This window comes from Cupressus sempervirens, chromosome 2 (genome assembly GCF_028749045.1).
Source record: "Cupressus sempervirens isolate cs-2001-9-10 chromosome 2, ASM2874904v1, whole genome shotgun sequence".
NCBI classification, from domain to species: domain Eukaryota; kingdom Viridiplantae; phylum Streptophyta; class Pinopsida; order Cupressales; family Cupressaceae; genus Cupressus; species Cupressus sempervirens.
Window position 1 is genome coordinate 127,515,604 of NC_143119.1, and position 22,171 is coordinate 127,537,774.

General features: G+C 34.9%; 1 protein-coding gene across 3 annotated transcripts in view; it reads left to right on the forward strand.

The window, feature by feature from the left end:
* LOC149571367 (dual specificity protein phosphatase 1B-like) overlaps nucleotides 1-6,514 on the forward strand; it is a 173,130-nt gene extending 166,616 nt beyond the window's left edge. For all 3 annotated transcript variants that reach the window (XM_089812908.1, XM_089812909.1, XM_089812907.1), the window contains one exon: nucleotides 5,809-6,514. In XM_089812908.1, coding sequence (XP_089669034.1) covers nucleotides 5,809-5,861 — 53 coding nt within the window. In that variant the 3' untranslated portion in view covers nucleotides 5,862-6,514. The remainder of the gene's footprint in view (nucleotides 1-5,808) is intronic.
* Nucleotides 6,515-22,171: the final 15,657 nt, after the last annotated feature.

Below are 22,171 nucleotides of genomic sequence, written 5' to 3' on the forward strand. Positions count from 1 at the left end.
CTTTGTACATGCACTTCGTGCAATCATCACTATAGATCAAAAACAAAGTTTAAATTTCAAAAGTGTAGATTAGAAAGTCCATCATGTTGTTTATTCCAAGTTATCCATGTGTCCATTTGTCCATGAGTCTAAAGTCTTTTTTATTCAATTTGGTATCAGAGCCAGGAATGGAAATGGGTTTAGCAAAAAGCATTCGAACATGACCAAGATGAAACATATAGGGACAATTGTCACATTTAAGCCATCTAGAATTATTAATTTTTGAATAAGAAGCATGCGAACAAACTTGCCTTATGATTTGCCAACAATTACAACAATGCTCCAAAATCCTCTTCAATATGATGTAGGAGCATCTTGGGTGTAAGAGCAATCTTGCATCACCCAAAGATATTTCCTTTTTGTTTCTTGAATAAGGGTTGTCTCAGTGTAGAGTTTTTGTTTCTAAAGGCTTGCTACTTATTAAGTCAATCATACGAGCTCAGAATGTCCTTTCAGAGGTGGATGTTCATTTTGGATATATTAGCCTAGCAGTTCAGGCTCAGTGCCATATCATGAGAATTCACGAATGTAATGTGAATTTTTGGTAAAATAGCTTCAGGCTCACCCTTGAAGACCTTAGAGGCCTTGGATGAGCTCCAAAATGGGGGTCGACTAGAGCTTGCGCCAGTTAGGCCCTATAGATCACAAACCGAGGATTCCAAAAAGTGGTTATAATAGCCAATTAGAGCAACAGTTCAAAATTTATGATCTTCAGAAGTTGGGCTGACCAAAATTTCCAAAATAAGTGTCAAAGGCGTATCGGGCCGACTCTACATGTAATTTTAGAGTTAGTTGGTCTCAAAGGTTAGGGTTTGACGTCTAGAAGCTTCCCAAGCAGTGTAAAAATGCCTATTTAAGGAATGTCCGTACATTGTCTAGCACAACTTTGGGTGATAGTTCGCAGCTCTGTGTTGCAAATTATTATAAGGAAGGCGCCCATGTGGGTTCGCATATTGTATTTCAAAATTCTGTAATTCCACATTTGCGATGATAATAAGCCCATATTTTGTTCTCGCTAATTGCTGTTATTTCTTTGTTTATGTTATGTGTTTGTGGTATTAAGGGGAGCACCCTTCATCAAGTGGCATCAGAGTAGGAGTTCTTGAGCATTTGGACAGATTGCCGAATGTGAGACAGTTTGCACCAGGACCTTGGGTTAGGTGAAGTTTGTCAAGGAGTTCTTGATTGTGTAGACAAATCACTGACTGTGAGGCAGTTTGCACGAGGTGCATGTATTGTGTGAAGTTTGTTGTATGAAGATTTGATTATGGAGAAGAGAAAGAAGATGACTTTTGTGATTGGATGGGTTTTGAAGATTTCTAGGGTTGAGAGATTCAAAAAGAGAATGCAAGAAGAAATATTTCTGGGTTTGCAGAAGCGGATGAATGAGTTAGAAGCAGAGTTGCAAAGGAGAAGCGTTCTTCATCAAAAAAGAGATGTTGATAATCATTTGGATGCGGAAAAGAAAGAAGAGCAAGAGGATGAAGATAAAATTATTTGTGAACTTAAATTTGAAGAAGATGAAAAAGAAGAGGAAGATTGTGAAGATGACAAGATTTGTGAACGGGAAGTAGATGAAGATGATTTGAAGACTAAAGAAGTAGAGGAAGACTACGATGCCTTGGTTGGAGGTCAAACGAGTGAAGCAGTTACATGCCTTGTTGACGACATGAAATAAGCAAGCAAAGATGAATATGTGAAACAGCTAAACTTCTATGAATCATGGGATGTTGAATTTGAGATGGATTTGAAAGATAATGATGATGGTTTACATGAAGATCTTGCTAGTGATGTGTGGTATGGAAAAGAAGATTTGTATGGTGTTGTTGGGTTTATTACAAATGTATTAAATTCAAGTAGATTGGAGGAGGATGAGAATTATACTTGGACAGAGTTAATTGCAGAGTAGTATTGTTAGTAGCAGATACTTGTTCCAGCTAGGTGTTGGGAAAGAAGAAAGGAGAAAATATATCGGCAGTGAATACTTGTTCCAACTAGGTGTTGGAAGAGAAGAAATTTTTTTTATTAGAAGTGGCTACTTCATTTTGTGAATTCCTATTCACAATTTTTTTCCTACCATGGGTGTTTGATGTAGGAGCATCTTGCATAACAAAAAAAAGGGGGTATGATATATATATATATATATATATATATATTGGAGGAGAGAGAAAGTGATAAAAATAGAAGGAAAAATAATAAAAAATAGAAAAAATGGAGAAAAATGTATTTTGTTTACCAAAGTACATGGGTGGCACAAAAAGAAAAATAAGAAAAATAGTTGTCATTTCAATTATGGAGGTATGGGGGTGGTATCTTAGAAGTTTGTGGAAAGTTCCTTAAATCATGCATTTAATATTTATTATGCTCTACAAAGGCAATGCAATTTTCTAGTTAGACCACATGGTGGTGCTTAGTTGTCATTGAGTGAGAATTTAATATTTGTTGCAAGGTAGTTGCATTTACCTTTTATGCCACATTGGTTTTGTTTGTAATATCTTGGATTGTAACTGCCTATATAAGCAAGGCATATGAGCATTTGTAATCAAGCTTTTGAGGTGAAAGATCTTAGAGTGTAAGATCTTATTGCAAGCTCTTGTGGTAGAAGCTTTGGAGTTGAAAGATCTTAGTGTATAAGATCTTAGATGAGAAGTTCTTCTTGGTGAAACTCTTTGGTTGTAAGCTCTCTTGGTGGAAGTTCTTAGTTTGGAAGCTTTCACTTTGGAACCTCTCTCATAGTGTAAGAATTTGGAGTTATCTCATTCGAAGAATATTGTGAGGATTTTCAAGTATAATAAAAGCATACTTTGTGAAGCATTTTTTCTTCTCTTTGTCTCCATGTTGTTATGTTTTTAATTGTATGTTGGTAATGGTGGTGTGGCCCTTCATCACAATAGCTTATAAAGGATTTTGCCAAGTAACTATATATATATATATAGGGAGATCGATTCATCATTGGAGTTTGATATTAAATGTATATACTCAAGAAAATCAACATACATTATCAGGCAGAAATCGATAGATATACTGATCAGTTTCTATTCATTGGGAGATCAATTATATATCGATATTGGCAAGGTTGTAACCAGACTTTATTTGTTTGGACAAATATAATCTAAGATTCTATTTTGGGTTTTTCACCTTCAAGCTTGAAGGTTTTCCCAGGGTGCATAGTATGTATTTTATGTGAGTTACTTTAAAATTCTTTATTGATCTGACCATAAAAACAACACTATGCCTAGTTGATTTGGTGAAGCAAGGACTAGTTGCTCACCCCATCATAACATTGTCCTACATTCTTAGAGTTAAATAGCTTTTATTTCCTTTGCAAGTTATATGGTAGGAACTGTTTAAAGAAGTTAAGTTGATATCCATTGAGTGAATAGCATAAGTCCCTTTGTGATACAAGCATATCACATGATTATAACTGAGTAAAGTCCACAATTAAGAAGGAACCTTGAGGTTCTCTCATTTGATCACAGAATTCATCTACATTGTTTAGCATATGAGCAACCTTATTCAAGAAAGAGTTGGAGATTTGGTGTTTGATATTGAGATACTAAGTATTCAATTCTGTATGTTGTAGTGGAACAAAACTCACTTCAACAGAATCCTAATTGCAAACTAAATTTTTTATCATATGCGTATATCAACGTGCAACCCCAATCTGATGAATGTACACAAACCAAAAAATAGCATGAGATCAGAATTATAGAACTTGTCTGAATAGTCTATTGAACTTTTTTTCTTAGAAAAGTAAGTGCCCGTGTTCATTAGATAGGTTGACTGACTTGGGCACCCAAAACAGAAATGCAGTACTAATTAAAGTTGGAGCCTTATCACATTCTCCATCACTTAGAATCTCTCTAAAAATAGGGGAAAAAATCTTCTGCTTCAAAAATAAAAAATAGAAATAAACAAACTTAAACCATGAAAATGTTGACTAGACACTTCTCCTAAATTCAAGAAAGCTAAACTAAATAAAAGATTCGAACTAAAGCAATCTATTGATAAGTAGGAGTTATTTTCCACAGCAAGTCAAATGGTTATATTGCTATCAGGATTCAACTGTGTACATTTTTGAGTCAAACTCATTGACCCCACGCTTCACGAGTAGGGGTTCACAGAACCCATCTCTTGTGAGAATGAATGGAACACTTAACACACATTGGATCTGGGTGATGCTCACAAAGGTGAAGCACCAGGACTTCCCGGGAGGTCACTCATCCTAGTACTACTTCAGCTTGAGTGCGCTTAACTACGGAGTTTCTTCCATGGTTAAACCCACTCTGTTTGCAACCCCATTTGCAAAACCTTCACCAAGTGTTGTGTATTATGAACCATTCATTAGAAAGCACCTTAAGCTCATCAATTGATAAGCAGGAGGTATTTTCCACAACAGGTCAAATGGTGATATTGCTGTCAGGATTCAACTGTGTAGATTTTTGAGTCAAACTTGTTGAACCCATGCATTGGATCTAGGTGATGCTCACAGTTTGACTCAAAAATCTACACAGTTGAATCCTGATAGCAATATCACCATAAAGCAATCTAATTTGCTAAATATAGGATTTTTCTGGGCCCAGCTTTATGACTCACTACTGGTGCACTGACTGGAAAAGAACAGCAGCCGAGCAATAAAAATGGAACTCAAATGCTAATTATGATTAGATGGCAAGTTGCTTGAGTGCTTTGCATTGTTAATTTCTGGTATGTTTCTGTTCCCAGAATATTGCTATGCGATTCCCCATTGGTTTTCTATACAATGGGGAGGAATGTATTTCATCTTTCCTTCCACATTCTGTGTATATGATTTCCTGTGATTGCTGTGCAAGTACCGTGGACTGGAAAACAAGTTTACGGTCACTGAGCTTTCCATATTTTCTCATGTCACTGCGAATATCAGTATTCCTCCCAAGTTTTTGGGGTGAGGCGAGGATGTGGTTTGTGGGATAGCAATATTTTTATTGAATATTATAAATTGTAGGTACACAGCTACGAACATAACATATAAAATTAGTACTTAAATTTGTAATATGCAAGCCAACACAAAAAGCTCAATCAAGCACACTACTATGCCAGCTGCCTATATGTTAGTTGTATAAAAGACCAATTATCAACAATTACCATTACACTGCACAACTAAATTATAGACATGAGTGATATAACTAATTTGCTGCTAATGTCAACTAGTTCTCTATTCATTCATTCTTCCTTTACCAGAAAACAGGCAAATTTTAGGAATATATGCAAGAAGCTCAACCTTGCTGAAGGCCATCGTCCTTGACTGCAATAGTTGTTTTGGACGTTTTTTCAAAGTACAGCCATCAGGGATGTCCCGACATCTCTTGTGTCTTCAATAGTGGACGTACATCCTTGAAATGTTCTGTAAGTTGAGTGGACTTTTTAGTTATGTTCTGTAATGGGCAAACATCCTTGAAACATCCCCCATCTTGAGGCTATGTCCCAGGGACGCCCTGATGATCCCATCGTGTTCCATAAAAGGTGGACATATATTATAGTGTAATAAATAATTCCGTTTCGTAGAAAGTTGTGAACTTGCTTACAAAGTATCTCATGCTTTAAAGAATATATCGATGGGGCAACAAACTTCCTTTTGTAGCATAATGGCATTTCATGTCTTATTTCTAAAATTTTGCACTCCAGTGAATGTTTCCTTCAAGTTTTAAAAAAAAAATCATTTTCTCCTATCTTAAGAGATCTTTTTTAAATATTAGATAGTCTTGAACTTTTGGAATTTCTATATTGCAGTGAATCAAGGCAGTTCAATAAAATTTGAAGTTCCTAAAGCAGATGCAAGTTGATATCGAGTTCATCTCAATTCAGAGGACATTTTGCCATTTGGAAGCACCAATGGGAGTATTGTGTTTTATAAACAGAGGCCAAGAATTCTTAAAAGTATAATTTTTGTTCCGAACATTGACTCCTGGTAAAATGTGCACTTGCATATGGAAGATACAGTCTGCTAATACAACTGTCCAAAGGCCAACCTACGTGAATCTCGATGTATATTATTATGCAAAGTATGGTTTCTATTGATGAAATGTTTTGTGTTTAAAATCTGAACATGTATTAAAAAAATAAAAAAATGATTACCTTGCTAATCTTAAATTTAAAAAGTTTTATCTGCATTCACTTTATAACTGATTGCAACAGCCACCTAGTGGAAGAAGAAACATTTACTTAGTGGGATCAGATTCGAGGCTTACTTGGCTGACTTTTGCAAGGATTTCCTTGATAACATTGATAGGTTGGATCTACAATTCATGTCATGTGTACATTATGTTCTTTCTGCTATACTCCACCTCAAATCGTACCCAATATAAAGTGATCAAAGATGATGTTCACATGGTGCAAAAAAAGGTGCCCATCTTCATTGTAAACGTAGAAGGTATGGGTATTCTTTTGAATAGATTATACTTCGAGCAATTGTTTAATATTAAACAAATTCCTCAAATGGTGTAATTTCCTGGAGTATTGGATGACCCATTCTGAACTGTTTGAGCACATCATGGATTTGTGCCACTTATGGTATCTCAATACTTTGTCTTTTTGATAAAGTATTCATTGCATCTTTTTTGCTAAACTTCAGAAACATTGTTGATGTTTAAAGATTGTATTCTGCAAATGTACTAACATTGCCATTGTTATAGGTGTGTTCCAACTGCAAATTTGAATCTCATGTAAATATGAAAGGAGGAGACATGTCTCTATGGTTTAATTATCATTTAATAATAATAATATATTAATAATAATAACACACACACACACACAAAATAATAATATATATTATTTAACATGGATAAGTATATTTAGGAAATGGTGATTCATTAATTACAATAATGTATCTTAAATCGAATCAATCCGATTGAAGCTACAACCTTAACACTCCCTCTTAGCTAGGGAGGATTTGCAGAACACATTATACTTTCAAGCACATGAAGAGATGTCATCTCAGTATGATATTTCTGGAATGACATATTTAAGGATATCAACATATATACATCAATTTAGATGTTATCTTTCAATATAAGCCGAAGTATGATTCAACAAGAAATATCAATCATATGATATTCATCATATGCATATTCTTTTAGTATGTGTGCACTGGCATCAAATCCTTGACGCCTACCAAAAGAATATGTTATATCCTAGAAGGATATGAGTTATCTAATTTCCGGCACTCTAGGACAACAACTTAACAAGAAATCACAATGTCATGGTCTCTATCATGTCAAGTATCAAGATCTTTGACCCTTCGAGACATCAACCTAATGAAGTCTGATTATGATATGTTCGTTATCATGACTACCAACACTCTAGGACGACAATTTAATGAAGTTTTTCATGATAACAAGTCTACCATTTATAAGATCGTCACCTTACAATACCTTCTATTTATACCTTATAATACCTTCTATTTATATATATCAATGAAAGATCATCACCTTTCATTACATATCATATGTGAAAGTAGTAACCACCATGAACCAAGTCAGAGAGGTACAATTCTTTCACCTCAATTCTCTGTCACAGAGAAGAATGCATTACAAGGAATTTCACTTCGAACTTTTCCCTTATAGAGAAGAGATCACATATCAAATTTCTTTGACCAGCAATCCCAGGAAGTCCAGTCCTCTAGTTACTCCCTTAGAGCTCTCTTCGCCTAAGGATGCCTGTCGAACCCCATCTGAATTTGATATCGATCTTCTTGACTTTTTGGTCATAAGTCATTACTTCCTCATGATGTACACAAAAGTACACTCATAATCTCAAGCAATCACACATGTATTTCTAGACCTCCTCTGAGTATCAATTTTCTAAGCTCTCACGTTGCCTTTGAAAATGTGTCATACTCCCTCTTAATGTAGAAGAATACTTATAAGTCTCAAGCATCAAGAATATTTGCTTCAAGAACCTCACTTTATCCAATTTGGTTATTAGATGACTAATGAATTCTAGATCAAAGCTTCTTTCGAGTTACTATCATAAGATTGAGTTTGCACAATATTTTGGTAGCATGTGTAAAACACCAACCTTCTTTTCTTGCAAGAACATCCTCGGACATAAAGGAAAAGATCAAGGAAAATAACTCTTAATAGTATGTATAGAAACACAAATAGATAAATATAATACTCAAAGATATGCAATACTTATTTGCACATAGATGAAACATCTCCCCTCTAAAGATGGTTCAAGTGGGAATGAAACATTGTTTTTTATTTTCCCTCCCCACAATGTGAAGTTCCCACCCTAGATTTCCATGTGGCTATAAGAATGTTTTGGATTGTCTTTTGATTAATTTAACTTTGCACGAGTCTTTGCAACAACCGCACCATTTTGTCAAAGTAGGGAGTTGTGAATTCTTATAATTTCCAATGTCTCTAGATTATATCTTCAAATATCATTCTAAGCTCGTGTATGAGTCACATGCTTCCCTATCCTTCGAATGAAGGGCACTAAGTATGTAATTCACCAATTATAGTCTTTTGATTAAGGAATATAATTTCACAGGTGTTATCAAAACTTGAATTATTTATTATCTTCCTTTTAATGCCCACATATTATGGTGGCCCACTTCATGCAATTCATCATGAGTTACCTCTATGTTATTGGAGGCAAGGGTATCAATATGGATCACATTATATACCATGTTTAATCTAGTTTAATTCAATTTTTGTTTTTTGTGTGTATTTGATAGGTATTCTAGAACAACTCTATTATATTCCTGCATACATATAGAATAATATAAAAGATCCATGATTGCACTATATTGTGTGTTTGATGTTGTGGCAATTCAATCAACCTTGTACACTGGAATGCAAACATTACTAAATGTGGGTTTGGATCGTCAACATCTCTTCAATTGAGAATAATGTGAATCAACTGCTCCATGTGTCAGTCTTGATGTGAAGACATGGACATAAAATTTTCCAGTGCATGCCACCATTTTTTCATAATGCTCAATCAAAGTAATTGTACTAGGAAGTTGTGTGGAGGGAAAGACACCACTTTCTAATGCCTTCAGAGAAGCTAGCAACCTTGCCTTTATTTTCGTTCACAATCATTCAAACAAACATTAATATTGATAACCTTCTACCTACGTAGTGGGAGTGGCTTCCAATTTGTAGAAAAATCCTTATAACCAGTAGTTACAAGCCTCGATTTAGCACTTCTATGTTGAAAGAGGGAGATTGTTGAAACCAAATTGATACAAGTATGATAAATGTGTTTCAATCATTGTTTTGTCACTAATGTCAAACTTGCTATTTTGTTGGTAAGACAACTGCTTATATGATTTAAGGACTATTACCTATTTGATTAATGAAGAGGATTTGATCAAAAGATGTAACAATAAGCACCTAGAGGAAAGGTTGAGTTATGATATGATAGGGAGTACAAAAATCAGTTAAGATAGTCATATCATAGTGCATTGATAATCTACTTAAGGTTGCAAAGGTTGGTTACAATAATCAAGTTCAAACGAACAAGTTAAACAAAGTTTGTCTCTCACGCTTGACTGAATGGATAGTAGGTGCCAAGCAAAGTTAGTGCAAGCCGAGCATAAAATCAGTTGGAGCCGAGTAAAAGTTCATTTTAGTGTATGCCAAGCTAAACAATGGATGCCAAGTAAAGTTTAGTTAATGCTGAGCACTAGTAAACTTAAGTTCGCGCCGAGTGATTTTTTAAAGGATGCCGAGCATCAGAAGCTAGTTGATGCTGAGTGTTAGCATTATTAGAAAGATCGTGAATTTGATGGATTTGAACTGACAAGTTTGTTTTCTTGGATTGTGTGAACCAGGTGGAAGATAAGATTGATGAGCTAGCGGCATAGAATTCATGGTAAACTGTTTTGAGGCGAATTCAAAGAAGATTAAAGAAGTTTCTAGAAGTGATATAGAATGAAGGGTAGAGTCATTAAATCTTACCTAATCTATCCTAAGCCTAAATTGTATGATGGAGAATGAACGACAAAAGGTCCTAATTCTCTATATATAGGGATGGTTGGTCAGAAGCAAGAGTTGTCATGTAGGAGAACCCGAGGAAGACAAGGAGTCTAGGGTATTGCTTCATCAAGTGACCTAAGTGAAGAGTTTGTATTGGTAAGTTAAGCAAGAAGGCTTAAGGGTATGGATGTTTGAAGGGTGAACAAGTTATCAGAGTCAAAGTGTGTGAAAGCCAAACAAAATGAAGGATTGAAATACAGATATGTAATTTGCAAATGGAGTTGTAAGTTGTTATCAGATCAAGCCTTACTGTTACTCTCTAATAATTGTATCAGTCTAGGGTAAATCCTTTGAACTAAAGTTGACCTAATAGTCATTTGTAAATCCTTTAACCGGGTAACATTCCAAGTGAATGGTCTAAAGTCCTCTGACAAGGCTCACTCCTAATAGGGTGATTGAAATCCTTTAATAGGGTCACATTTAACAATGTATTGTAACCTTTAACAAGGTTCGCCTTTCACAAGGCATCATTTCAGAAGAGAAAAAGAGTAGCATGTTACTGATGCTTTTTCCCAAATTGGGTTTCTACGTAAATCATTGTATCAACTGTGTTGTTGAATCTGCTATGTTTCATGTTTACATGTCTACAAATTGATTCGATAGTAACCTACAAAGTTTTAAGTGATTGCATAATCTTATGGTTGCATGCATGATGATAAATGTTTTATGGGTTCACTAAGCTGTGAAAAGTTTTATTTATACATTTGGACCTTGGATAACTGATTCACCCTCTATCTCAGTTATTCTAAAGAATTCCAACAATCTAAACATATTTAGCAGTCTCACTTTCTAATTGAGGGTATTGATGGTGTTCAAGCAAATTTTTTTTTGTGTAAATAGGTTTTCGATGGTGTCAAAGCAAGCTTCAACCCACATGCAAAATATTGATAGTTTTGACAAGCATGTGTAATGGCATTCCACTAGCTCTTAGAATGATTACCTCTCATTTGTGTGAGCATGTCTCATCCTTAGATATTTCTATTTGCCAACATTAGTTGATATCCAATATATAAGTTTCTGATCTATTGTCACTAATGAATCTATGGCAAAGATATTGATTAATATAGTCAACTAGTTAATATTTTGGTTGATGCCTTTAGCATTGATAACATCCTTCATACGTGTAGATGCATAATACTCATCAATTATATCTACCTTCCTCTTATCTAATTTGCTATCATTGTCTCTTTTGTCTTTGTTCCCTATGTGTATCTTCTTCCTATTGCCATGTTCTAGTAACACTGACTTCCACCCATGTTCTTTGACTCCACATTGGACTAGATTTCCGTTTGGCACTCCATATTTAATATGGAAAGAATCATTGTCGTAAGTCTGCAAATTTTGTTTACTCAATTTTTTTATTGTGCCCGATATGTGTCTTCCTTACTTACAATCAATGGTGTCAGTTGTGATTTATAATTATTTGTTTCCAACTGAATAATGATTTTTAATTTTTTTCTGCCTTACTATGCATTTCTTACATTTCTAATGTAGAGTTTAGTGTTGGCTTTCCTCAATGGATTATTTATTATTACCAATCTCTTTTTGTCTCTCCACATTCTTTATTATTGGAGTTATGTTAACAACCTCAATATATTCAAATATGGTTTTATACTACAGAGATGGAAGTTGTCAGTAATGTTCACTCTAGTAAGTTACTCACAATCCTCGAATTCCTAGAGAAGAATTACTATCTCAAATAAAATTATTAACCTCTAATATCGTCTAATGTTGAACTTGATAATCTAAGATTCAATACATTCTCATATTGGTACATCTGGTCTGCACAAACTTGTGAGGTGGTTGTATGATAAGTGTTCAATATACTCAACTCATGGTCAAGGATTCCTATATATCTTTTGTCTTTATCTCTTGACTGCTAGTTTCCAACTATGTTTACTATCTGCAATCTCTCGTCTATTTGATGTAAGGTACTATACATCTATATTTCTTAACGTTCATAATAATCCCATTACATTGTTCAATGACTGCGCATTCTCTATATTTGTACGACTTTTTGAATAAAATACTAAATATTGGGTGCCCACTCTATCAGTTTTGATTCTCCTTAATCCATCCTTCTAATTCAATATTTGTAATTGTTGACCATTTATTTTAAATGGTATTAGCGGTGAGTTGGATTCACACACACATACACATCTTTTGTTCACTGCGTATTTAACATTTTGGAAATGCTTGGTCACCACCTTTTTTTTCATATATGATATAGTCCTTACTATAAGCTTCCTCGTCAATTTCTCCATCATATTAAAACACCACCCTTGTAATATTTTTGGATCTCCCCTGACTAGATCGCTGATGCTTTTTCTGTAATATCATTTCTTGTGCATGTATAGCTACTACCTTTACTGAGACAATATCCCTCTTCCTCTAACCATGCAGATATGTCTCATTCCATTTAGTCTACCCGATGTTGTCAACCTCTCTTTGTAATGTTCCTTTCGCTATCAATTTCTTGGCACTAATGATTAAAGGTTTATATTATAATCTTTGCGGTTATTCAATGCCCCCTGTTCATATTTGGTTTACCGAGTCAAATAACCACTTCTTGATTCCTCTTCTCCTGCGATTTTCAATTGCCTCCTTCCCAACTATAATGCTACTGATGATGACGCTTGTTTGTATATGGTAAAAGGTTTCCAACACTATATAATTTCTTCCATATGACTCCCAACGCTTCCTCCTCCTTTTTCGTGACTTCTATCTGCTTGATATATTTTCCTGGGATTGTATTTTTTTTTGCCCTTCCATCTATCAGATTATTTGTCTTTCTTTCTCATGGTACATTTGCAGTTTGTCTTTGATACCATGTTGATGTTTAAAGATTGTATTTTGCAAATGTACTAACATTACTATTGTTACAGGTGTGTTCCAAATGCAGTTTTGAATCTCATATAAAGTATGAGAGAAGACATGAATAGACATGTCTCTATGGTTTAATCATCATTTAATAATGATAATAATTAACAATATATAAATATATATATAAATAAATATATATATAATTTAACATGGATAAGTGTATATAGGAAATGATGATTTTCCAATAACAACAATGTATCTCAGATTGAATCAATCTGATTGAAGCTACAACCTTAACATGATGTCAGTATAGTCCCTAAATGTTTGGCTGTGCAAAGCAAGATGATTGTTTTTAAATTGAGTCGATGTTTGAAGTTTATACAATGATTTATAAGTCTTGCAAATGTATTTTTTGTTTTGTTTGGGCAAACACTTCCAATTGGAAGCTATGAACTAATGAGGTCAAGATGGGAACTTTATTCCCACCATAAAACAATAACTTCCTTGAAAGATTTTGAACCATGGTAGCAAGAACTACAATACCAGGATTTAATTATCACATTGTACCATTATGGAAAATGTTGCAAATGTATCGAGTTGTTTAGTACATGTCCATTCTATTTTGTCACACAGAAAAGATAAAAAATAACATATAAATTAAAAACAAATCCCTCGTGGAAAACTGCCTTAGAACTCTTTTATTCTCTTTTTTGTGTATACTATTGATCTATTCTGTCTTTTGATTTATGCCCAAAGAATTATTTTGTCTTCAATATTTCTGAAAAGAGCTAGGATTGCTAATAAAATTTAAGATTAATGATTATAAATTTTATGGTTGTAAAGACCATTCCAACTCTCACCATTTGTTGGGTGTATCCAATTTGGTGTGCATATTGTTTTACAAAATTTAAGAATATTGTAGTTGTTGATCTTGGTTCAATGGTTTGCTTTAGGTAAAATTTATAGGTTGTCCTTATATTCTTTCTAAAACCTTTATAAACTGGCATATCTTTGAGTTGAAAGTTCAAATTTTTAAAACCCTTCATAAAAAAAGGGGGAACATGAAAAATATTAAAAAAGAATTGTAATAATTAAGATTTCAGATTTCCAACTAATGAGTATTTATCCTTTATCATGGTAATAATTGCTAATGGAAATGAAAGTATCGATCTTTGTGCAAGAATTGGGCATATTGTAATAATATTTGTATTTTGCAATATCTATCTATACAAGAAATGTGCATGTTTCAACTAATGAATCTTTGCCCTTTATCATGGAGATAAATGCTAAAGGAAGTGTAAGTATTAGTATTTGTGCAAGAGTTGGGCATACTCTTAGGATATTTGCATTTTACAGCCAAGTTTGCAATTTCTATTTGTACAAGAATTGTGCACATTTTAATGAAAAAACATATTTTTGATGTGCATGAAATAAAAAGGAACCTATATTGATATATTATAAAGCTATTCCTTAACTAGAATCAAGTAATGGTGGAATGAATGGGTATTTGTTTAATAGGCCATAGCCAAAATTGTAGCCATTGAAACGAAAAACAATGTAAACTGGTATGGTACATTGTGACTAGCCAAATGCTCTAGAACCAGACTAATAGAAGTAGAGATAGCTACATATGTGAGAATGTCATTAGAGCTCAAGTACAAATAAAAATGGACGTTAGATGTTGCTATAGGTTTGGATCTACTAGGTTTTTTGGCCTTGTGTACATGATGCATTCCATATTATTCTACAAGATTATTTGCTTCCCTTGTTTGCATTTATTATGTCCCTTTTTCTTAAGATGGCATAAGCATTTCATTTTCCCACAATTGTTATTATTAGACTTGAAAGCTTGATCGTGGATTTTAATGGTTTCCTTTCTTGAACCTTAAAAAATTGTCTTGAATGTGCTCTACGAGGAAAGTCTCTAGATTGACCTCTTAATTGTTCTTCTAATTCTTGAGTTTGATGAAGCATATAAATGGGTCAAGAGATTCACATGTTTGGATATTTTGTTGGGAGGACCCCCCTTGAAAGTGTTATCTACAAATAGGTTAGCAAATATTGGAGCTCACATGGGATTTGGTTGGTTGTGCAAAACCTAAAAGACTTTCATTCATTTTTTTTCTTTGTTTAGATGTTAATGTCTAGTAGTTCTTTCTTAGCTCCATGGCTTGTATATTTCTCTTTGCTTGTGGTTAAATTTTGGACTAGGGGCTTTACTCAATTTAACCTAACCACCATGTTTTTGTTGAGGTATGCCTTTTAAAGGACCTCAAAGAAACACCAAGTATTCTTGGTCTAACATGTTTTTGATTAGATAAACAGGTTTTACAGGGAACCTGAAACCCGAAAGTTAGTATATAAGAAGGTTGATAATAAGCGTGACAGCCTAGCCAAAAATGTAAAAGTTCAAAGGTTGATAATCAGCATTAAGCCTAGCCAAAGGAAAGAGTACTAAGAAAAGACCAGGAAAAGGAGACAAACAAAGTCACGACCAAAAGCCAGAACAAAAAGCCAAAAGACAGCGATAAACAAAAGAACAGGCAAGAGTTATTCCTTGTTCTTGGTCTAATATGTTACTTGTAAAATCTAGTAAGATATCTTTCAAACATGTGTTACCAGTTTCAAGCCTTATATCATGTGATCACGAATTTTCCATTGGTCACCCTATACCTTAAGCCCACCCGACAAAACTTAGTGAGGTTTCTCTCTCCTCCCAAGAAGGTTGATTGTTCAACTGTAGTCAACCTCAAAATTGAGAATGCTAGCATTCCCAATTTTGCTTCAAAACCTTCATTACAAGGAGACCTAGTTTTATAGATTTCAAAATTAGTCAATACTCTAGTATTGAACTTAGTGGCAAGTTCTTCTTGACTTGCAACAATTTCTTCACAATCCTTGGCTAGTCATTTTTGACATTCTTCCTCACTAGTATTGTGTCAAAGTAGATCATGTACAATGTTGAAGCATTTGAAGGTTGTGTGACAGATTACACAACTAAGCCAACTCAATGTCCAAATTGGTAGCTATGCTTCTCTTGATTCTTTAGTTTAAAATAGTTATTTTGTGCTTGACGGACTAGATAAAAAGGAAATGCCTCTCAACTATTGAAATGTTGGTTGATATTAGACTAAAATGTGCATATCCTAGAGGTGATTCCTTTTCACAATACATTTCACAAGAAGAGGTGTGAATGCACTTGATTACAGTCCTAAAGCGAGAGCCAAGCTATCCTAGAAGCACACCTAATTTTGTTTTTGTTTTGGGTCATCATGCATGCAATAAATTAGGCTAAAGAGGCCTTGATTGCAATAGTTTACTAGAATGCAGAAGATGTGAAACATAAGCATGTAAGAGTGGGGTAGATCAAGAAATGAAATGCTAATGAGATTGTGTGTAAAATTAGGAGCAAACTAGGCAAGATAGTTGTCTTGGACAATGAGGTCCACAAGCAAATTGTTGAAAATGCTAGTTCCAAAAACCAAATATTGAGGTATCCAAGGAAGAGTCTTGAAAAATGGGGCAAAACAAGGGCATTAGCACCTAACACTAGTTTTCACAGGTTTTTGTTGTTTAAAAGTCAGAACTATTTGTTGTATTTACTTTGTCCACCTGTATCATTGTTGCAACCTAAAACCCTTTTGCCCCCATCTTCAACTACCCAAAATTTGATTTTTTGTATTAATCTATTACATGACAAATTTAGTACACTTACAATTCTTGAGAGCTTTAGATTTCAGTCAAATTTTTGTGTCTTCTTGTGAGTTGATGGATTTTACCAAATATTGAGGTATCCAAGGAAGGGTCTTGAAAAATGGGGCACAACAAGGGCATTAGTGCCTAACACTAGTCTTCACAGGTTTTTGTTGTTTAAAAGTTAGAACTATTTTTTGTATTCAATCTGTTCACCTATATCATTGTTGCAACCTAAAACCCTTTTGCCCCCATCTTCAACTACCCAAAATTTGATTTTTTGTATTAATCTATTACACGACAAAATTAATACACTTGCAATTCTTGAGAGCTTCAAATTTCAGTCAAAAGCCATCATTTTTGTGTCTTCTTGTGAGTTAATGGATTTTTGTCCCATCTTTGCAAGAGGATCAAACTCACCCTAAACTCTCAATTTCTATTTGATTAATAAATGTTGATGATGTGAAATTCATCTCAACAACCACATTGAAGATTATAGATCTTAAGTTTTTATAGTGGTGTAAATTCAAGCCACATGTAGATCCTTTGGAAGCAATGGAAAATTATAATAATCGACCACTTTGTAGATTTTCCAAGTAGTCCAAATAGTTGATAGAGAAAATACTTGAAATACATTTCATGTGCTCTTGATAATTATTGGCAAGTTATGAATTGCATTAAAAACAATGATATGCTCTCTCAGAAATTTAATGCGACTGGTCAGTTTCCCTTGGAGCCAAACACCCACCTACCTTCCTGACAACACTCAACTCGATAGGTGAGTTCAAATCCAAAAAATTGAGAAGGAAAACATTTTGCTAGAAGACAAAAGGAATGAATCTGATTCATTCAATTAGTTGGAGAGACAAGAGAGAGTAAGAGAGGAGCGCAGAGTAGAGTGCAGAGACAAGAAGAAGATTAGTAGATCAGAGCAAAGGAAGAATATTCAGAACAAAGATCAGAGGATAGAAGGAAGGTTCACTTTTAGTGTTTGTAGTAGCACATGTTGAATCTCTTTATCATTCTGTAAGTTCATTTTGGTTCGTCTTGTATAGCAACCATTTGTCTAGGCGTATTGTATGTAGTCTTTAGTGTTGTAAGTTTAAATTTAAAGTTTTATCAGTTTGAAGTTTTAGTGTTTTCTGGTTGAAGCCGAATGCTCCTAGATTTTGTAATATTTTTAACCTAGTGGAATAGAAAGCAAGCAAGAAGGCATACAAATATTTGTTGTCTCCTCTCTATTCTTCATTGCATGGTATTTTTTATTTGAGAAGTTCATATTTGAAAGTTTCATCATTATCCTCTTTGCATTTTAATGGTGGAAAAGTTCAAACAAAAAGTCTGTTGTTAGAACACTCGGTTCACTCTCTAACTGAGCCCACTCGATCATTTTGTTGGTTGCATGTTGAGCTTGCCGAGCTCCACCTCTCTTTTGTTGACCGAGCTCACTTGACATCTGCACTATTGAGCTCACTTGGCATACTCTGTGCCAAGTTGCTCCTTTGCTGTCGAGCTCACTTAGCTCCTTCGTGTGTCGAGTAACTTGGCACCATCTCTCTGTCACTTGGCACCTTTGGTTGTCGAGCAAAATTTTAAGGTTGTGAACTTTTTTTTCACATGGTATTAGAGCTTTGAGGCTTCACATCTACGGTGAGTTAGGGCATTTGTTTTTTTGGGTATATTTGACATGGCAAGAGATGTAGGAAAGAGATGGAAAAAATCATCATCCTTTAATGGACATAATTATGATACATGGGCAAAGAAGATGAAAACCATAATGGTAGCTAATGATTTGTGGGAGTTTGGAATATATGAATTCAATGATGTTACAATCCTAGTACTGTATATTGCTTGCACAAACCCACATAAGAATCAGATGAAAGAGTCAAGGAGAAAGGATGCGAAAGCATTAAGTCTGATAGAGGTAGCAATGACAGAGATAATCTTTCCCAAGATTGCAATAGAAAATTACTCAAAAGAAGCATGAGATATCCATGAGACGAACTTCAAGGGGATTGATAAGGTCATAGTAGTGAAGCGACACATGATCAGAAGAGAATTTGAGAACATTTAGACGAAGAAAAATGAACCTATTGCAAAGTTTAACTCACGAATCTCCACTTTGATAAACCGGCTCAAATCAAATGGAGAAGATTGTGAAGAGCAAAGGATTGTGGAAAAGATATTGAGGAGTTTACCGTAGAAATATGACAACCTTGTGATGACCATTGAGGAAGCAAAGGACCTCATCACATTGACCATGGATGAGTTGATGGGAACTCTTCAAACCCTTGAGCACCAGATTAATTGATTGGCAACAACTTCCCAAGAGCAGTCTTTCAAGGCTCAAGAGAATTCAAGAGGTAGGGGGAGAGGAAGAACTGGCTTCGGTAGAGGCTCAAGAAGTAGAGGTCATGGAAGTTGTGGTTAAAGGAATGTTGGTGTAGTAAGCTCAGGACTAGCAAGCAACCAAGAGGGAGCAAGTACCTCGCAAAATAGATCTAGAGGTAAGAAGAATTACAACTCCAGTAAGAGAAATGTTGAATGCTACTACTATCATAAGTCTGGGCATTGTGATAGCGAATGCTAGAAGAAGCAGGGTGATCAGTCAAAGTAAAATGAAAATGTGGCTAATGTGAACATGGGAAATGCAATAAATCCCATAGCCTTCATTATGTGCAACATTGGTGAAGAAGGCAACCCTGAGGTATGGTACCTAGACAACGATTGTAGCAACCACATGAGTGGTAATGAAAGTTTATTTTCTTTCTTTGATAAAAATTTCAAGTTTGAAATTAAGGTGGGAAATACTAGAACCATTCCCATAGTGGGCAAATGATCTATCATGGTTCACACTAAACAAGGTGAGAAGAAGGAGATACAAAATTTATATTTTGCCTACGATATGAAGCACAACTTGATGACTGTTGAACAACTCATTCAAAATGGATACAAGGTGCTGATGGAAAATGACAAGTGTATAATTCATGAGAAGGATAGGAGTAATAGATTACTTGCAGTAGTCCAAATGAAAAAGAACCAGATGTTTTCTTCTAAGATAGAGACGTGCTTCTCTTCTCAAGTTAGTGCTGCACTTCCCAAGCATGCACGTACAACATTACACCAGCAATTAGCTTTTAGGAGTGTGATTGAAGACCCCTCCAAGATTTTGCATCTTAGGTATGGACATCTTGACTTTACTGGTTTAAATTTATTGTCTAAGAAAAGAATGGTAAATAGTTTTCCAAGCATAGTAGATTCATATGACAAGTGTGAGGCTTGCATTTTGGGCAAGCAACATAGGCTTCCCTTTAATTCTGAAAATTCTAGAAGGGCTAGAGAACCATTAGAGTTGGTGCATTATGATTTAGTAGGCCATATGCAAACTACTTTTATTGGCAGGAGTACTTATTTTATGACATTCATAGATGATTTCAGTTGTAGGACATGGGTGTATTTCTTAAAGAGAAAATCTGAAGCATTTGATAAATTTGTTGAATTTAAAGCCTTGACTAAAAATAAATGTGGACACTATGTAAAAGTCCTTAGATCAGATAGAGGAGGGGAGTATACCTCCAATTTGTTTGAAATTTTTGCAGGCAGAATGACATAAAGAAAGAGCATACAACCAGTTATACTCCATAGCAAAATGGAGTGGCTGAGAGGAAGAACAAGACTATTGTTGAAATGGATAGAAGCATGATGAAAGCAAAAGGGTTCCCAACTGAATATTGGCGAGAGGTTGTAGCAACAATAATATATTTGATTAATAGGTATCCCACAAAGTCAATTCATGACAAGATTTCTCTTGAGGCTTGGTCAAGGAATAGATGGACAGTTGAACACTTGAGAGTGTTCAGATGTGTAGCATGTACACACATGCCTAAGGAACAAAGGAAAAAGTTAGATGAGAAAGGTGTGAAGTGTATCTTCATGGGTTATAGCCCAAAATCAAAGGCTTATAGATAGTATGATCCTATCACCAAGACGACCATCATTTCCAGAGATGTGAAGTTTCTTAAAAATTATTCATGGGATGGCTCAGCTAATGAATCTTCAAGCACTTCAAGAAAAATGTCGAGTATTGATGAGAAAGAGGAAGACATTGGTGATGAGCAAGATGATGAAGCAACAAACATAGATAATTGCAGACAAAGGCAAAAAGGAAAGAAACCCCTTACATGCTGAGTGATAGCTCCATGCACTTCAAGATAGCCCCGAGCTCAAAATAGTAGCAGTTGCAATACTGAGAATTCAAATTCCACTCTTGCCTCCTTATTGCCAAGAAAGACTAAAAGTCTAAGGGAGATATACCAAGAAGAAAGGTATGAAGAAGATTATGATGAGAGCATTAATTTTGCATTATTTTCTCATAGTGATCCAATTTACTTTGAAGAAGTTATGAAGGAAGGAAAATGGTGTAATGCCATGGATGATGAACTATATGCTATTGAAAGAAATGAGACATGGGAGTTAATTACATTGCCTCCCAAGAAGCAAGCAATTGGAGTGAAATGGGTTTACAAGACCAAATGCAATGCTGAAGAAAAAATAGATAGGCATAAGACACATTTAGTGGTCAAGGGGTACAAGCAACAGTATGGTAGAGATTATGATGAGACATATGCCTCGGTTGCAAGAATGGAAATCTGTGCATGCTGTCATAGCAATTGCAGCCCAGTACAAATGGAAGGTATATCAAATGGATGTAAAGTCTACCTTCTTCAATGGTGTATTGGAAGAAGAGATTTATATGGAGCAGCCACTTGGTTATGAAGTTTGGGTGAAGAACACAAGGTGTATAGATTGAAGAGAGCTCTATATGGACTCAAACAAGCTCCATGGGCATGGTACAACAAGATTGACTCATATTTGATGAGCAATAGCTTTAGCAAAAGTGATAGTGAGCCCACTCTCTACATCAAGGCATTAAATGGTAAAGTGTTTATTGATGTCTTGTATGTAGATGATTTAATCACTAAAAATGATAATTTCCTAATTGGTGAGTTCAAAGAGGCCATGAAGAATGAATTTGAAATGACAGACCTAGGTCTCTTGAAGTACTTTCTAGGAATAGAAGTAAAACAAATGCATGATGACATCTTCATTTTTCAAAAAAATTATGCAAGGAAGATCTTAGAGAGATTCAAAATGCAGAACAATAAGGCAACCTCGACACCAACAATAGTAGGTCTAAAGTTGAGCAAGGAAGATTGCAACAAGAATGTGAATCCAACATTATATAAGATGGTTGGAAGTTTGATGTATTTGCCAACAACTCAGCCTAACATGATGCATGTAGTAAGTTTGATTTCCAGATTTATGGAAACACCAACAGATTCCCATTGGCAAGAGGGAAAGAGGATCCTAAGGTATGTGAATGATACCAACAGATTTAGGATTTTGTATACTGCATATAATGATTTTAAGTTGTTTGGTTATATAGATAGTGATTGGGCTAGAAGTTTAGATAATAGGAAGAGCACTTCCAGATACATGTTCCATATGAGATCGGGTGCAATTTCATGGGCATCCAAGAAGCAACCTATTGTTGCTAAATCTATAGTAGAGGTTGAATACATAGCAGTGAA